Raw genomic sequence first — 16004 nt, 5'->3', positions numbered from 1 at the left:
TTAATAAATCTACTATTAAGGACGCAGCCCTGCATCTCCAATACCGAACCATGGATTCGGTCACGCCGAGCTTACGTGCAGCGGCTCTATTTCCCTCCTGTACTGCCAGATTTTTAGCCCTCAATTTAAAAGCTGCAATATAAGAACTTCTTTGTGTGGTTTCCATAATGAGGGGGAATGAATTTGAAAAATTTCTCCCTGGTGCCTGCTGCTAGCATGTGCTTGTTCTAAACAGCACTTTCTTCTTTGATTTCAAATTCTGACTTCCAATGATTCACTTCCTGCTAAAGAGCCCCCTGGTGGTTGAAGAAAAATCCATAGAAAAGCAGCACCGGGCTATAAACCGCATGGTTCAAAGCGTGGGGAAAAAAGTAGAGGCTTATAGTCCGAAAAATACGGCAGTTGCCAAACGGCTTACAGAGTTCACTTATCACTGCTATCACAAACACAAACCATTTGTGCTTTGGTCAGATGAGACTAAGATTTAGTTGTTCAGCAAGAAACACTGCAGGCAGCGCTTTGTGAAACAAAGGAGGAATATGTATAAGACATGGGTCTCTCTTCTAGAGGCCTGGGAACCTTTTTAGAGTTTATATCATCACAAACTCAATAAAATACCTGGACAATGTAAGCTGAAATTTTGGTGACTTCTGCGAGTCACTAAGAATGGCTCGTCACTGGGAGATAATGAAGCAAAAACATGTGGCATGTGATGTCAATACAGTGATAGTTTGACATTATTAATCTTTTTCCATGGTCACCTCAGTCCCCATGCCTAAAGCTTGTAGTGAGTCTGTGTAGCAAAATGAAGAGTGCATAGAAAGGACATGATTTAGAGAGATTGTTTTTCAAAAATTACTCTATCTGTATGATCATGTTACAGGTGAAGACAAAAACATCTTACTGATGGAAGCAGTTTGTAAAAAGTTTTATCATTAGTGTCATTAACTGTGACAGTGGGATTTTGTGAAAAAAGCATGGGATTTTTTTCTTAATGTGGGATGTTCCTTCACTACCAAAAATAATCAAATTAAAGTTATTAATTATATTAGCTTTTTTTTTTCTCACCCAATTCCAAATCCACTTTATTTATATAGAACATTTAAAAAGAAGGGTTGCCCAAAGTGCTGAATTTACTTATTTTAAGCATTCAGAATTTGCCTTAGTGCAGCAATAAATTCATTTATTTCAAGGCTTTTTTCACATCCTTCACCACAGCTGCCAATAAGTGTTGAAAATGTTGTGAATGCTATTTTTATGCCTGTTGCAGTTCCTTTAGCTACCAGCAAGTGCCAGAGTTTTGTTTTCTTTAAATCACACAACTCTTATCTTCATTTAACCCAAGGGCTGCACGGTAGCTAGGGCTCTTATTGCAGACCTTTTCTGCTTCTTTCATCATCTATTTAATATGTGAAAAAATCTAAATGCAGGTATGCCTACAATTTTATTCATTTTCATGATTTTGCACCTCATAAAATAAATATTTTGTTTTTTCTGTCTTCTTTCCATATGTTTCTGTATTGCCTGCATGGGCCACTCAGTGCTTCCAAAACACATTAACCTCGGCAGCTGTGTCCTTTCTCCACCCAGGGTCTTTGTCTGTCTGCTTGCCTATCTACTGCTTCCAGTCCATCGTGTCGTTTCAGGGTCACTTGAATGCAACACCAAAATGTGCAAATCAGCTCTTTTGGTCCTCAGCATATCAGACAGAATTATCCTCAAGCAGCACGCTGACCCATGGCCCTGTTTGTCCGCTTCTTCTGCTACGAGTCATCAGGCTGACAGAAGCCCAAAAAATCTGACCCCAGCAGCTTTCTTTAGGCTTTTCATTCCATCGCAATAAAAAAAATAATGTCACCCAGGAAAGCTCACTGTCAAATAGTTGATGGATTCAGCAGAAGATTGACTTAATAGAAGTCTCAATTTACTTTGGTACATTTGGAAACTTTTGGGTTTTACTTAACTCCTAATATGAAATGTTCCAGCTGCTAAGATGTCTTTAATGGATGAAGCACTCCTTTGTAGGCAGAAATTCAGCTACGATTGACATTTCAGATTAAATTATCAGCAGTTCTCAAAGCTTCTGTAAAAGCACCTTTTGAATAACAACAAATGGAAAAGTTGTTAAAAAAAACCCCACTGCAGATTTTTATTTAAAAAGTAATTTTACCAACATGTGTCTTCATACGGGAAGTCAAACAAAAATGTTTGAGTGGCCCAGCAAGAGTCCCAATTTAAATCTGTGGAGGGAGCTGAAGATGATGGCAAGGAGACTTCCTAAATAAAAATGTGGATAAAAATATAATCTCATTTTAAAGTAAAAAAAAAAAAAAGTTAATGCAACCAGATAAATACAACAACTAATAATAATAATAATAATAATAATAATAATAATAATAATAATAATAATAATAACATTTTGAAAAAGCTTCGAAAGGTTTTTTAAAAAGTTGACTAGAAGTAACTTACTCACGCTCCTCTTACACACGCACAAACTGGCCATGTGATGTGAATGCCCCCTGTTCGGGTTACAGAGAGAGGGAGGCTTCAGCTGAATGCAAGCCTTCACAGTAATGGAGAGAAGCAGCCAACATCAAGAACAGTCCGTCAGTCACTCAGTAAGTGCGCTGTAATTTTCCAACATGCAATTTCTTTCCCAGCGCGGATTATAGTTCCCGCGGTGAGACCCGGCCTGTAATAGGGAGCAGCTGCATTAACTCTTACATGGACCTTTATGTGACTTATTTTCTTTCCCGCCGGCCAGGTCACTGAGCGGCGCACCAACTCTGGGTTTTTCCACAGACATCTGCAGGCAAGTTAAGAGGCGCAGAAGAACGACTTCGGGGGGAATCTTTCTTTTCCTGATCACATGACCTCAAAGCTGCCGGACACTTTTCTCTTCAAAGTCCCGAGGATGTTAAAGAGACAATGGTAAGACGAAAAACTAAGGATAAAGTTAAACTTTCACTATTAACTCTACCTCATGCTTTTAATTATTTTTTTCATTCTGTTTGCCAGATAATACCACGTGATAATTTTCTAATAAACCAGTGGAGACAGGGGCATTTGGGAACTGCTGTTGCATGGCTGCAGAAGTGTTAACTGGCCTGAACCATGATGCTGGTTGCAGCCTGTGGTTTCATATACGAAACAACAGTAGCTTCCAAACTGAGAGTTCACTTGTCACAGACACTGCCTTATCAAATGACTCTGCCCTGACTCACGTCAGTGTCAGGGTCTGCTTGGCACAGCATGGGCAACTCTTCCAGGAAGGACGAGGGGGAAGAAGAAGAAGAGGGGGCAAAAGACGGTGAGGAGGAAGAGGACACTGAAAAGGAGAAGGAAGTAGTGGAGGAGGAAGAAGAAGAGCTTCCACTGGGAGTGGAGGAGCTGTTGGAGAGCGGTGATCCTGTGTTAGACCTGAGCTACCGCAAATTCAAGCGATTACCCTCTCGTGTTTGTGAGCTGATGCACCTGGAAAAGCTGTATGTTTGCGGGAACAGACTTCGCAAGGTGCCTGACAGAATCGCCCAACAGCAGGGTCTGCGAACGCTCGCCCTTGACTTCAACAAGTTGGAAGACGTTCCCCTGGCTGTGTGCGAGCTCACCAGCCTCACCCATCTGTACCTGGGCAGCAACCGACTCATGACCCTTCCGCCTGAGTTCACCAACCTGAAGAATCTAAGGTGCTTCTGGCTGGAGAGCAACTACTTTCATAGATTTCCAAGGGAGCTTTACGACCTGCCAAACCTCAAGTCCCTTCAGATGGGGGACAACCGGCTGAAAGCGCTGCCTCAAGACTTCTGTCGCATGGAATCACTAAAGGGATTGTGGCTGTATGCAAACCGCTTCGAAACCTTCCCCAAAGTCCTGCTGCGCATGAAGTCCCTGGAGATCCTAGACTTGGATAAAAACAAAATAACAGAGCTTCCCAGTCTGAAGCGTCTCCGGACCCTTCACCTATTTTCCTATGACCACAATCCCGTCAAGGAACCTCCTATAGTAGGCGAGGATGTATTTCTGGTTGGGGAAGGGGCTGCTGAGTTCATGGAGATCCGTGAGGCCAAGAAGGAGAGACGTCGCAAGGCCGCTGAGAAAGAGGCTGAGGAGCTGGCTGAGGAGCTGGCTCAGGCTGGAGAGGAACCAGTGATCCATGGGATCCTAAAGAACAGCAACTCAAAACCGGCAACAGACGAAGCTGCTGTGAACATCGAAGACTCCGATGTTAGAGAAGAAGAAACATTGGTTAAGGACGAGGAGCAGGAGGACTGCATAGAAGCACCAGTGACAGAGTATGATGGTGCTGAGCTTGAATATGATGAAGAATTGGTTGAATATGAGACAGAAGAGATGATATGTGAGGGAGAAGGGTTTGAGTATGAAGGAGAGGGGTTGGAGTATGAAAATGTTCCAATGGACTATGAGTATGAGGACGGGGAGGAGCTGGAAGACACAAGAAGACAAGATGAGGGAGCGTGAAAAGCCCCTCTAACTCCAAGATGATTTGGTTTCAGGTGGAAACAGTTGTTGGACAGTACAGCAGATACATGAATACGACTTATTCTCAGATGTGCTGCTAATTAATGATCTGTAATTAACTGTGAAAATGAATTGTCTTGATATTATATTTCTTTAAAGCAACACCAGTGTCATCTCTCTCAACTGCACATTATCAGGTTGCTGTAACTTATTTTGGTTCTTTGCTATTAAATATTCAGCTGAATGAAGCCGCTGCCAGTCCTTTGTCACAGAAGACGCAGTGTTTACTCAAGAGTCGTTTCTGCTCATCACAGTCAGTACCTGTGTTATGTGCTTGTCAGCACTACTTCTTTAAGGCATGGCTGTCTCTGCATTTAAATGAGTGTGTTGGTCAAAGATTTAAAAAAAATATTTACGACACGAGTGTCGGTGCCAAGAAAGAGCGTTGGAGGGATGAATAGCTGGGGTGCCTGACCATAAAAGGTAAGTCCTTAAAGAGGCTTCAAACATGAAGTGGACACGGAAAATGATGAAGCAGAATATTATGAGTGCCCCAACAAACCTGAAGGACCCTGCTGGGCAGAAATTCAGCTGTGTCATGAATGCTGTGCACTTCTTTTTGTCACAGACGATGACATTACTCTTTTTCTTGACGTTACACAGGCCAGGCCCTTGTACTCCTCTCATCTCTGAGCACATTATTCATGAGGGGCTCATGCGTAATCCAGTCCTTTGTGTCTGCACAGATCTTTTTCCTTGTATCTCATTAAAAGAGTGAAATATTGATCTGGCGTTAGAATATTAATGCGTGTACTCATGTGACAGTATCTCATTACATTTGCATTGGGACAATGCAGAACATACACACTGCTCCTTTTAAATTTTCATGCACCAATAGTTTCTATTGCCTGTGTCTAATAACATTGGTGGTATTAATAGATAAGACTGCAGGAATGTGAGAAATTGGCTCCAAAATACTATTAATGGTCTCCAGAATTCCCTTAATAGGAATCTGATGGCATCTGTGGGAAGTAATCCAACCTCAACCCACAGGACCCAAAGGATCTGTTGCTAACATCCTGCTACAATTTCTTCAGATGTTTGTGGCCTCCTTTCTGACCGGTTAGAGCTTTTTCAGTGTCATGACAGGATCGATTTTCTTCTTAGACAGGTACGACTGCTGAAGAGTTCTTAACCTTTCATTTTTTTCACATTTTGTTGCACAACAACAAAAAATCAATGTATTTTACTTCATACTTTGGTCCCTCAGATCAACTGATGGACTGACTGCACCAAGTAGTGGACACCTGTGAAGTGAACAGAAGTGTGGTATGCATTCGTTTTGGTCAATAATTTGTAGAACCATCTTTCCATCCATTATCTATGCCTACCTGTCCCTGCAGACACGTAGGAGCAATTTCAACACAGAGACACACAGGATTTCTCTGTGTTTAATTGGTTTCTAAAAATTGCTCATAGGAGCAATTTTTAGAAACCAATTAAACTTACAGTTGTGCATTCTCAACAAAAAGAAGAAGCCAAAATACCACACATGCACGTGAAGAACATGCTTACATCATGCAGGAAGACGCCTGAACATTATTGCTGCAAGTCAACAGTGGTATCAGCTATGCCACTGCTGGTAACACTGTCTTTGGGTGTTAGTCTCTGTCAGCTTTGTTTGTCTAGAGATTGGCACTTTTGCCAGTTTGTCTTTAAAAATTGGTTTAAAATCACACAATATGGAGAGCAATTTTTTTTCACTAATGTAATCGAGGTGTTGGCACAAAATAAGTAACATGTTAAAATGCTTTTGTCTAAACTTATTATAACTATGGTTTTATATTTAGGGTTGTTTTCCTCCTAGAAGGTGAACCTCCGCCCCACTCAGGAAGTGTTTGCAACTTTCTTCCAATTTCTCCCTGTATTTATCTTCTCTGATCTCCCCTTCAACTTTAAATTTCAGCTTTGTAGAAAATAAAATAGTGAAATTACTTTCAGCATTAGAATTATGTAGTGATATTGGCTGATTTATCACATACAAATCCTGAAAAAATATAATTTGCACTATGTGACTGCAGAATTGCAAAATGTGAAAAAGTCAAATATTCCTGTCAGCACAGAAGATGCAGTAGTGCAGTGGTATAAAGTTGTAATATACACAGTTTGTCATACTTGGAGACTGTTATGTTTTTAGTCCAGATTTGTTGGTCGCTGTTTTGCATGCAGCCGTGGGTGGCACAACAGCTTGATAAGTTTGCAGAGGTCCATGCAAATCAGAGTCTGTTTCAGTCTGAGTGGAATCATTTTTCACCTTAGTTTACAGTCTTCTCATTCTCTGTGGGTTAGTGACAACAAGGTGCTTTTAAAGTCAGTACATTAAGCCTTCAGTCCCACAGCTGGTGGGCTTTATAAGTAAACCAACACAAAATGCAGTTTTGCATCTTCTTCCATGTATATCTGGAGTTTGTATTCTTCTACAAACAAAAAATAAAGACCGAATGATTTGCTTGAAAAATGAATTTTATTTTTGAGATGAGAAGACATGCAGGTTACTTTAAAATAGTGTAAACATCTAATGCTTCAATATGAACCTGTGGAATAAAAATAAAAAAACAGGACACGTGAATCATAAAAATGAGCACAATGTTATATTATCCAGGCAAAAATGTGATGATACCTTACCTGTCTGTGTTTCGTTTGTTGTAGCCATTGTTCTTTGTTTGGCTTGCGTTGACAATTGATGAAGTATAAAAAGTGTTTCTGTCCTTCTGACGGCCATAACGGAAGCTGTGAAGTAATGTAATTATTGTCATGTTAAAATTCTCTCTTATGCACGACACAAATAAATTAGGACAGCAAGAAACCACAAATTAACAAGAAACAAGAAAAACATTCTTTTTAAAATTCTACGAAAATAAACATCTAATCTAAATTTCCATAGATCACTTTGTACAAGAGAAACATCGAACACGGGAAATCTGTACTTTTTCCAATCACTGTAATCAGTAGAAGAATAAATGGTTTGAATGATGAATAATGATGAACAAATGATTTATTGCTAATTCAAAGTTTATCAACAAAAGATTTCAAAACCAGCATGTCTGGCTTTAATTTTATTAGCATCTAAAAAAATTATAAACTACAACCAAAAGTATATAAAAAAAAAACACTTACTTGTTATTGTAATGTGTAGTGAAGTGTAACGGATCCAATGGTCCCTTAGAGAAAATTTCATTTGGCATATTCAAGCAAAATCCTGAGGGCTCCTAAAGGAGAAAGGAATAAAAGTAAAGATAAAAAGTGTAATCAAAAAGAGATGATCTATTAATTGAATAGAAAAAAAAGAGTAAAAGTCTGACCCTGTTTCCAGTAGCCTTCACAAGTGGTATACGACATTTCAATTCCAGTGATGGCAGATGAAGGCGCTAGAATATTATAAAACAATACATGTCAAAAATTTGTACAATAACAGCAGTTTAAGATGAATACAAGTTGGAGAATAGAGGGACTAACTGGGTCGACTAAGAGGGCGTTGGCACCACGTGTATACCCTGTTTCTCTGCAGGAACAGCTGCATATACCTGGCAAGCATTCATTTCCCTGAAAAAAAATGTTAATGTTTCATATCAAAACATATTTGTGTTTGTTTGTTCAGTATAAAGGGAGTTGCAGTGAATGTGGCTCAACCTGCTTAAAGGTTGGAGACAGATAGTCGTTCATCATCACTGTGTTGCTGGTCAGACGCGGATCCACCTGGACAAATCGGCCACATTTTGAAAGGGAAACACTTCACAAATAGACAAAGTCACATTCAGAATTAAAGGAGAGCCACATATACAACCAAATAATGTAATCATCTTGAGGAATGACAGAATACCGTTTTCAAACTGTATTTTTTCTGTGATGTTGCTTGTAAGCCACATATGAATCTTGACAAACAACTTTATTCTTTAGCTGTTTTCCCCCAAAATATTGCAGCTAGTTGAAAATATTGTAGCTCAGACATGTATCTGCAGCAAAAGGTGATTCCACAAAGTATTGATCCAGAGGCTTGAACTGAGTGCCATACATTTCACTTTTTTATTTGTAAATGCATGCACCATGCAAGATCCCTTCTCTTATACCTCGAAGTTATGGATGACTTTCTACCTCAAAGCATAGTTTTTTAAATCATCATAACTTTGATGATTTAAAGATCATCAAAGCTATGATGATTTTAACACATAAAATCCCAATTAAATATTTTGCGAACATGAATACTTTCATCATGTTCATATGATTGCTTACTATTAAGTAATACTCACAGTGGCATATTTTTTGTCCCGAAAGGTGATGAACTGTAGGTCTTCTCCTTCAGTGCATCCAGTCTCCAGTTTTGGACCCATATTCATGTGGCGAGAAACTGTGAGAAACAAGGAAATCTGTTAGTGTCTCTGTCATGTCTCATCTTATCATCTGTCTGCAGCCACAACCTAAGCTTTTACCTGGTGGTAAGCGACGGGGCACAAACACTCTTTGGTACTCTGTCTGAAGAAAGGCAGAAGATAGACAGCTCATGCTCATGCTGTTGAATTGTAAGGATAATGTAAAGGAAAACCTCTAGTACCTTTTCCACAACAGGCTCTGTGTGGCAAACAGAGCTCACTCGATGGAAGCCGCTGGTCATGGGTTTGTTAAGAAGTCTTGGCAAAGCCGTGGAGCCATCAGAGTAGGTGGGACGCTGGTAGTACTGCATGTTTTGAGTTACGAAATTGTCAGGCTAAACACACTCTGGAGACAGAAAAAAAAAAACCACAACTGCGTCTCAAAAAACACATCAGAAGTAATGGCTGTTTAAAAAAACATTTTGGGAAACTTAGAGTGAAACAACAAATTTACTGGATTTTTTCTAATGTTCTAGCTTACCATGGTGTCATGGCCCAGCACTTCAGTAAATTTTTTCACAAGCAAAGGGTAGAAAAATATTAGTTTCTGTAAGACTGAGAAGAGCTAAAACACTAGCGATGAAATTGTATGGCATTCAAAGCACAGTGCTTAAAATATATCCAGAGACATCTACATCAAAATTGGTATTTGACTTTACCAAACACAATCATACACATCACAGTGTGCAAACACAGCCATGAAATGAATAAATACACAGTGAAGCAATGAAATATATTTTTAAATAAAAATGTATTTGAATTGGTATTGGTTTTCTATTTTGGATAAGTTTTTCAAAGAAAAAGTCAGAGCAGAACTATTGTGTCACTTGGTCAGAGCAAGAGTGAGAAATAGCTTGCTTTCACCCATGCCTGACTCACATCTCTGCCTGAGTGTTTCCCAGTGGACAGTGATGACACTGGACAGTGAAAGCTGACGCTGTAGCGGACAGTTCTTACCTGCCCTGACACTTACCCAAAGTGAGGGTTGTCAACAAGGTCCAAACTGGGCTGGTAAGATAGAACGGGCCTTTGGTTCGATACAAAGCCGGATGCAACGGGGGCTCCAAGGCAGGAATCGAAACACATCCTGCCTGAAACTGCAACCAACAATGTGTCTGTCATAATCCAAAAATAATTCTAAAACAGATCGATTTGAGTTTTTTACTCTGACTTTTTCATCGTCAGCTGACCTTTAGAGGGTGCGAGACAGGCTTTGTTCAGTAATCCCCACTTTTCAGTTTGTTCAACAGGAGGTATGACAATCTTCGGCTGACCAAACATCTGTTTTTGCACTGCAAAAACATATGATCTTACCAAGTAGTTTTTATCTAGTTTCTAGTTCAAATATCTTAGTACACATAAAATACAACAAATCTAACTTAAGAGTAACTTTTCTACAAGATATGAGTTTGTTTTAAGTAAACAATTCTTGAATATTGTAAAAATGTACTAGATTTCTTTCACTTGAACAAGACATTATTTTTATGAGCGAAAAAATCTGTCAGTGTAATTAGTACTTTTTATCAATATTTAAGAATTACTGAATTAAAACAAGCTCCTTTATCTAACTTTAAAGTTAGTTTTGTCGTATTTTAAGTGTACTAAGATATTTGCACTAGAGGTTATACAAAAAGTATTTGGTAAGATTTTGTGTGTTTTTGCAGTGTGCTGTAAATGAAACCTTCGGCATGAACAGTGATGGTTGGAAAAAATCCTTCAGGCATGTTGACACTGCAGCAATCTGAAATAAATGTAGCAAGGAGTGCATTTTTTACAATCAACTTTACAATCAACTGGAAAAACAGCAGTTTGCAATAAAAAACAGAAATCTCCTATTTACAAAGACAGCTTAAGTCAGCAAAAGGGTAGTAGTAGCAATCTCACCTTATTTCCTCTGAATATAATGAGTTAAAAGTAAAATAGAGATGAGTGTGAAAAAAGCTTGACCCAGGACACACCTGTGTCTAAACACTATGCTGTTTGTTCGTCTCTCTGTCCTGAGCCGGTTTGTAGGTAAACACATTTCTGTTGCTAGGAGATTCAACACAGGGGCAGAACATTACAACTGAAGTGCATAGAAATTATTTCAGGTGTGAGCGTAATGTTATTCCACAAGGAGGCATTGTTAAGAGTCTCTTTCTTCCTTCCCGCAATTGTTCAGTTCAGCTCCTTTTCTGCAATTTGTACTGTAATAATACAAAACACTGCAGACAGCTTGCTGTTACACAGAACCATCAAAGGCTTCTTGGAAGGTTTCAGATAGGAAAATAGGCACCATTAGAGAATGAAAAAAGAAGAAAAGGCACATGTAATTATTGAAATCTGCAAATATCAAAGGTGAAATTATGCGGGTGCCTTTTAAAAAGAAGCGAGCAGACAAAATGACTCTTACATTGTACTTTACTTGCAATTTATGCCTTTATCACCCGACATGATGCAAAAAAGGGTCTTGTTGATTAAGACTGAAAGGACTTCACCTGTTCATTTTCAGGCAAGCATATTTCCAGGTCTGGTTTTTTATGTGAAACAATATCGCAGCAGTTGGATCCTTCTTTATTCTTTTTATTCAACTTACTTTTCAAGACCAATCAAAGCAATAGATGAATGACATTTATAGTCATTCTTCAGCACTTTCACTTTGTCATTTAAGTTATCATTTAAGTTTCTGCAAGATGTAGGAGCTTGTTTTAAGTAAATAATTTCTTAATATTGATTTTTATTTTATTAAACCTTTATTTAATCAATTAAAAATCCACTGAGATCAAAATCTTTTTCACAAGAGGATGAAAAAGTCCAAGTTCTACTGGTAGATTATTTCACTTATAAGATGGGGATAATGTCTTGTTCTAAGTGAAATAATCTGCCAGTGGAACTAGTAATTTAAAAAAAATCAGTATTAAAGAATTATTTACTTGAAACAAGCAACCTGCTGAAAAGTTACTTGTAAGTTGTTTTATTTTTTTTGTCTTACTTCAAGTGTACTAAGAACCTGATGTCTGTGGAAAATCAATGCATATATCTGGTCTTTGAGCATAGGAGAATATTCTTTAAAAGATCTGGTTTAATTTGAGGTTATCGCATTTTTGCAGAACTCCATAACCTTCTGTTCAGCTCTATTCATTTCTTTGAATACTGTGTGTTGCAGAAAGGATGAACTAAAATAAGCCAGACAAAGAGCAGCAGGAACCAGAACAGCTTTTGTACAGAACCGGTCTGGGCTGATTCTCCATGCGTCCACTGGATGGCATTGTGATGCCACCATGGCTCTGATTTAGTCTAAGGTTACATAAAAATGATGGATGGTTTGAAATTTGCATGACATCTTGATAAAAAAAATGTCCATCCAGGACAGGGTGTGACAATTCACTGCTTATAGCAGCAGAAAATGTCTAAAAAGCATACACACTTTTAAAAAACATACATTCATGTCAGCTTTTTAATTCAAAACTGACTCTTGGACTTCAGACAAAGCAACATAGAAAGATGATTCTTTATAATTAGAAATTAGAAAAAAATAGACTTTTTTGTAAATCATATGCATATCCTATATGCTTGTGCGTCTCTTCAAACACAATGTTATTTCAGACACCTTTCATCAAATTGGGCTTCAAAACTGCAGCATCACACTTTTTCTACACTTTTCCTTTAATTCTCACCTCCCATTTCTTTTCATGCCGTCTAATTTCCTCGGACTCACAGAGCTTCTTTTTCCCACCTCTCTGCTGCATAACTTCTCGCTTTCTTTTCCTTCCCTCCATCTGCTGAACACCAGCAGTGCATGGATAGAGCCCGTCTTTACCAAGCTGTTGCTTGCATTTTCTGTTCCGCAGTCTTTCTTGCTTGACATCCTGTCATGTCAAACTTGGAACTGTTTATTATCTCCTCCAAAAAATAACTGCAGGGGAAACGCCTGCATCATTGAAACTGACATCTCATTTCCTGCTTCTTTTCTTCTAAATACAATGTGCACGTTATTGGCATCTATAATTATAAATTCAATGGGGGATCCACACAGCAGGGTTAGACCGGATGCCTATTTTCATTCCAGTTCAAGATTACACCAGATGAGTTGACTTGTTTGAGCAACTTCAATCTGACAGTCAGAGTGGGGGAACGGCTAAAACACCTGCTGTCCTGGATTTGAATAAGGATCCAGAGACTCTCAGCTTTCCTTTGATTGTTCATCCTGAGAACGCAGCAGCCGGTGTTTGTTCTTCATCTGCATAATTCACACGTAATGTGACTGCTCCAGCGAAACACTCAGTTGCATGCAAGCTTTTGATCAAAACATTCAAGATAAACAGATTGTGCTTTTGCATGTTGGTGCAGCTTGCACTTGAGGGAAAGGTGCAAAGACAAAAAGGGGGGGATCGTGCAGTTGTTCTAAAAATAGACTGAGGTGATGCAAGCAAGGGTCTCCCGTCGTGATGATGCACTCGGCTCGCCCGCAGCCGTCTGTTGAGGTTCAGACCCTGTCTGCAGGGGCTCACCTGTTTCTCCTGCCGCTGCTGATAGTCTGCTGCTCTGGGAGGCGGCTCTCCAAGGTTTCCCTGTCAGTTCAATAACCTGCTCCCTTTGTCTGCCATAAAAAAGCATGGAATTAATGTTTAAGGACATAAAGAGCCAGCTCAGGCGCTCAGACCTGTCTTTGTGTTGCCGGGATCTCGGAGGTGCTCCCTCTGCTTCACTGCTTCACTTCTGCAAGGCTTATCTCCTTGCAGCCTCCTTTCTAACTTCTGTACTTAATGGACAAATCTCCCATGCATGGTTTGGAGCAAATTGCACTGTCATCTTTTTCCATTCTACGTTCCACTCAGCTTTGGTGAATATGTGGAGGGTGACCGGAATGTGGTGTGGAAAATTAAGGCATGAAATAAGACATTTCGAGTGAAAACAACAGCATTTCTAACATCTACAAGGGAGATATTTTGACACACCTCAGTGGAACCTGAAGTGCACAGATGACTGAGATGCTCCTGAAGAAAAAAAAACTTAAACCTGCAAAATAATTCACCCCCAATTACAAAGATAATTTCCCATCACCTCTAAAAAAGGAGGAAAGTTTCCTAAAGACTACAGCATGAAACTGTGTGATTCATTTTCTTTCATGCTGACTAATATGTTGCTCAGAGCCAAAGCTGTCCACTACACATTTCTAATTGGTCTTGAAGGCTAAAACAACCTTTGCAAAATCCCATTTCCTTCAGCAAATGATGTTAAAACCTTTCACAGCAGTCCCCATTAAATCAAACTGATTTTCCTCCAAACATCACTTTCTGACCCATCAGTAACAGATTTATTTGCAAGAATGCAGAGACCTGCAAATGTATTCATAAATCTTAAACTTTTTCTTCATTTTGTGACAATAAAACTAAATAATTTTGAGGATTTGATGTTGCAGACCAACACAAAGATGTGCATAATTGTGAATCCTAATAAAATAAATTTGTTGTTATAACATGACAAAAAACTCTGTAAATCTTCAAAAGGGATACATATTTTTGCAAGGTGCTGTATATAGATAAGTGTTACACTTTTGGAGGGGTTCAAGGTGGAGGGTTTCCTTTGGAATGTATTGAATCAAATAACACTTTGTTGACCTATCTATCTCACTAATAAAGATGTTCTTTTTTTGTTCACAATCTTAATTTTCAGTTCAAAAAAAGATTATGGTGATTTTTAAAATAGGAGTCCATTACAGGCAGCTCTTTGCAACTAAAAGTAGCGGAGCCAAATTAGGTTCTTTTTTTCCCTTTCAGTTTGCTTTGATTGACTTTGTACCATTTAGCCAATCATACAAGGGGACCTGTTAGAAAAGCTAACTGTGTCAATGTGCAGTGAAATTAGCAGACAGCTCATTTTGTGTGATCCAGATGAGAGCCAGAAATTTTACATCGTAGATTTTCAGTCCCAGGGTTTTCAAACATATTCATAATTGTGAAAGAAAATAGATTCATAGTTTATTTTTCAAAATATACATTTGAAAATGTGACCTCCTTGAATAAAATGCACTGGAAAAGAGAGTTCAACTGAATGAATGTGTTGATAAAACATCTGTTAGTTATACACAAACCTGATCTTTATGGAAATAAAAAGGCCATTGTTTGGGTGTCATCTATAGTGTTCCTGTTTCCACAAACACAAAGAATAAAATAAACTGGTCAGATGATTCAGATGCTTTCAACAGCATCTGTTGCAGCCAGACCTACGATGCATTGGTTTCAATCAAGTCACATTCATGTATTAGCATGGCCCAGTCAAAGTCCAGGTATAAATCCAGTTGAGAATCTGTGGCAAGACTAGAAAATTTCAGTAGATGCTCTTCATTCAACCTGGTTGAGCTCAAGCTGCTTAAAGAAAAATGGGCAAAGATTTCTGTCTTTAGTTATGCAAAATGGTTTTAAGTTACTCTGAGTTCCCCATCAGGATGTTTTTCCACCAACTACATTGACCACATTTCCATAAATATCCTGTAAAAATAAAATTTTAACGTCCCAGATTCACGTTTACATTGAAATGAACCTTTTTTCTTATGGACCAGATTCCTCCTACACTTCAAAAAGATCTTCCTCCCAATTCACTGCATAATTAAATCAAGATACATTTTCCAGTGTTGCCTACTGGTTTGATATACAAGAAAGAAACACTTTCATTTCTTTTTTCTTTTTCAAAATCGGTGATGAATTACCTACCATGTATTGGTTTTGCCCTCATTAAGAAGAAAATTAAAACACAATCATGCTAGATTACATTTTTCTTATCTACATCAGCAAGAATCCTCTGCCTTCAAAAATGTTGCCAGGCATGTTGAAAAATGTTTCAAGAATTTTTCTTATGAACATCAAGTTTTTGAATTGTGGATAACCTTGCAGGTGTAATCTTAGCAATGTGGGTTCTGGAAAGCATTGAATGAGAGAGCTGCATAGAGATGCACAAATTATGATTATGAGATTTTGAAAAATCATGTTTGAGTTTGGATACACTTTATAATTATGAACTATTTTCTATTAATAAAATGCCAATTTCATACACAAAGATTTGCAAACATTTGCAAAGTGCTGTAGGCATTGAAGCAATAAAATATGTACAACAGCAGAT

At 38.5% G+C, this 16004-nt stretch overlaps 2 protein-coding genes across 3 annotated transcripts; one reads left to right on the top strand and one right to left on the bottom strand.

Moving 5' to 3' along the window:
- The first annotated feature begins 2463 nt into the window (after positions 1 to 2463).
- On the top strand, positions 2464 to 4727 carry lrrc10b (leucine rich repeat containing 10B). Of its 2 annotated transcripts, XM_032579211.1 has the most exons (3): positions 2464 to 2618; positions 2765 to 2931; positions 3019 to 4727. In XM_032579211.1, the coding sequence occupies exon 3, from the start codon at positions 3253 to 3255 to the stop codon at positions 4477 to 4479; it is 1227 nt and encodes a 408-aa protein (XP_032435102.1). In that variant the 5' UTR covers positions 2464 to 2618; positions 2765 to 2931; positions 3019 to 3252; the 3' UTR covers positions 4480 to 4727. The 2 variants fall into 2 exon arrangements, with proteins under 2 accessions (XP_032435102.1, XP_032435094.1); XM_032579203.1 differs by having other exon boundaries at positions 2464 to 2931.
- Positions 4728 to 6988: 2261 nt separating this feature from the next.
- On the bottom strand, positions 6989 to 13276 carry saxo4 (stabilizer of axonemal microtubules 4). The gene is made up of 13 exons (XM_032549640.1): positions 12563 to 13276; positions 10588 to 10647; positions 10097 to 10198; positions 9879 to 10003; positions 9089 to 9241; positions 8967 to 9009; positions 8787 to 8884; positions 8170 to 8235; positions 7996 to 8082; positions 7842 to 7907; positions 7657 to 7748; positions 7165 to 7269; positions 6989 to 7073 (listed from the first exon to the last, which is right to left on the bottom strand). Exons 1-13 carry the CDS (start codon positions 12567 to 12569, stop codon positions 7055 to 7057), a joined length of 1023 nt encoding a protein of 340 aa, XP_032405531.1. The 5' UTR covers positions 12570 to 13276; the 3' UTR covers positions 6989 to 7054.
- Positions 13277 to 16004: the final 2728 nt, after the last annotated feature.

The sequence above is a fragment of the Xiphophorus hellerii genome, chromosome 2 (assembly GCF_003331165.1).
Source record: "Xiphophorus hellerii strain 12219 chromosome 2, Xiphophorus_hellerii-4.1, whole genome shotgun sequence".
NCBI lineage: Eukaryota > Metazoa > Chordata > Actinopteri > Cyprinodontiformes > Poeciliidae > Xiphophorus > Xiphophorus hellerii.
Note: the sequence above shows the minus strand (reverse complement) of the source record. Positions and strands in the feature narration are given on the sequence as shown.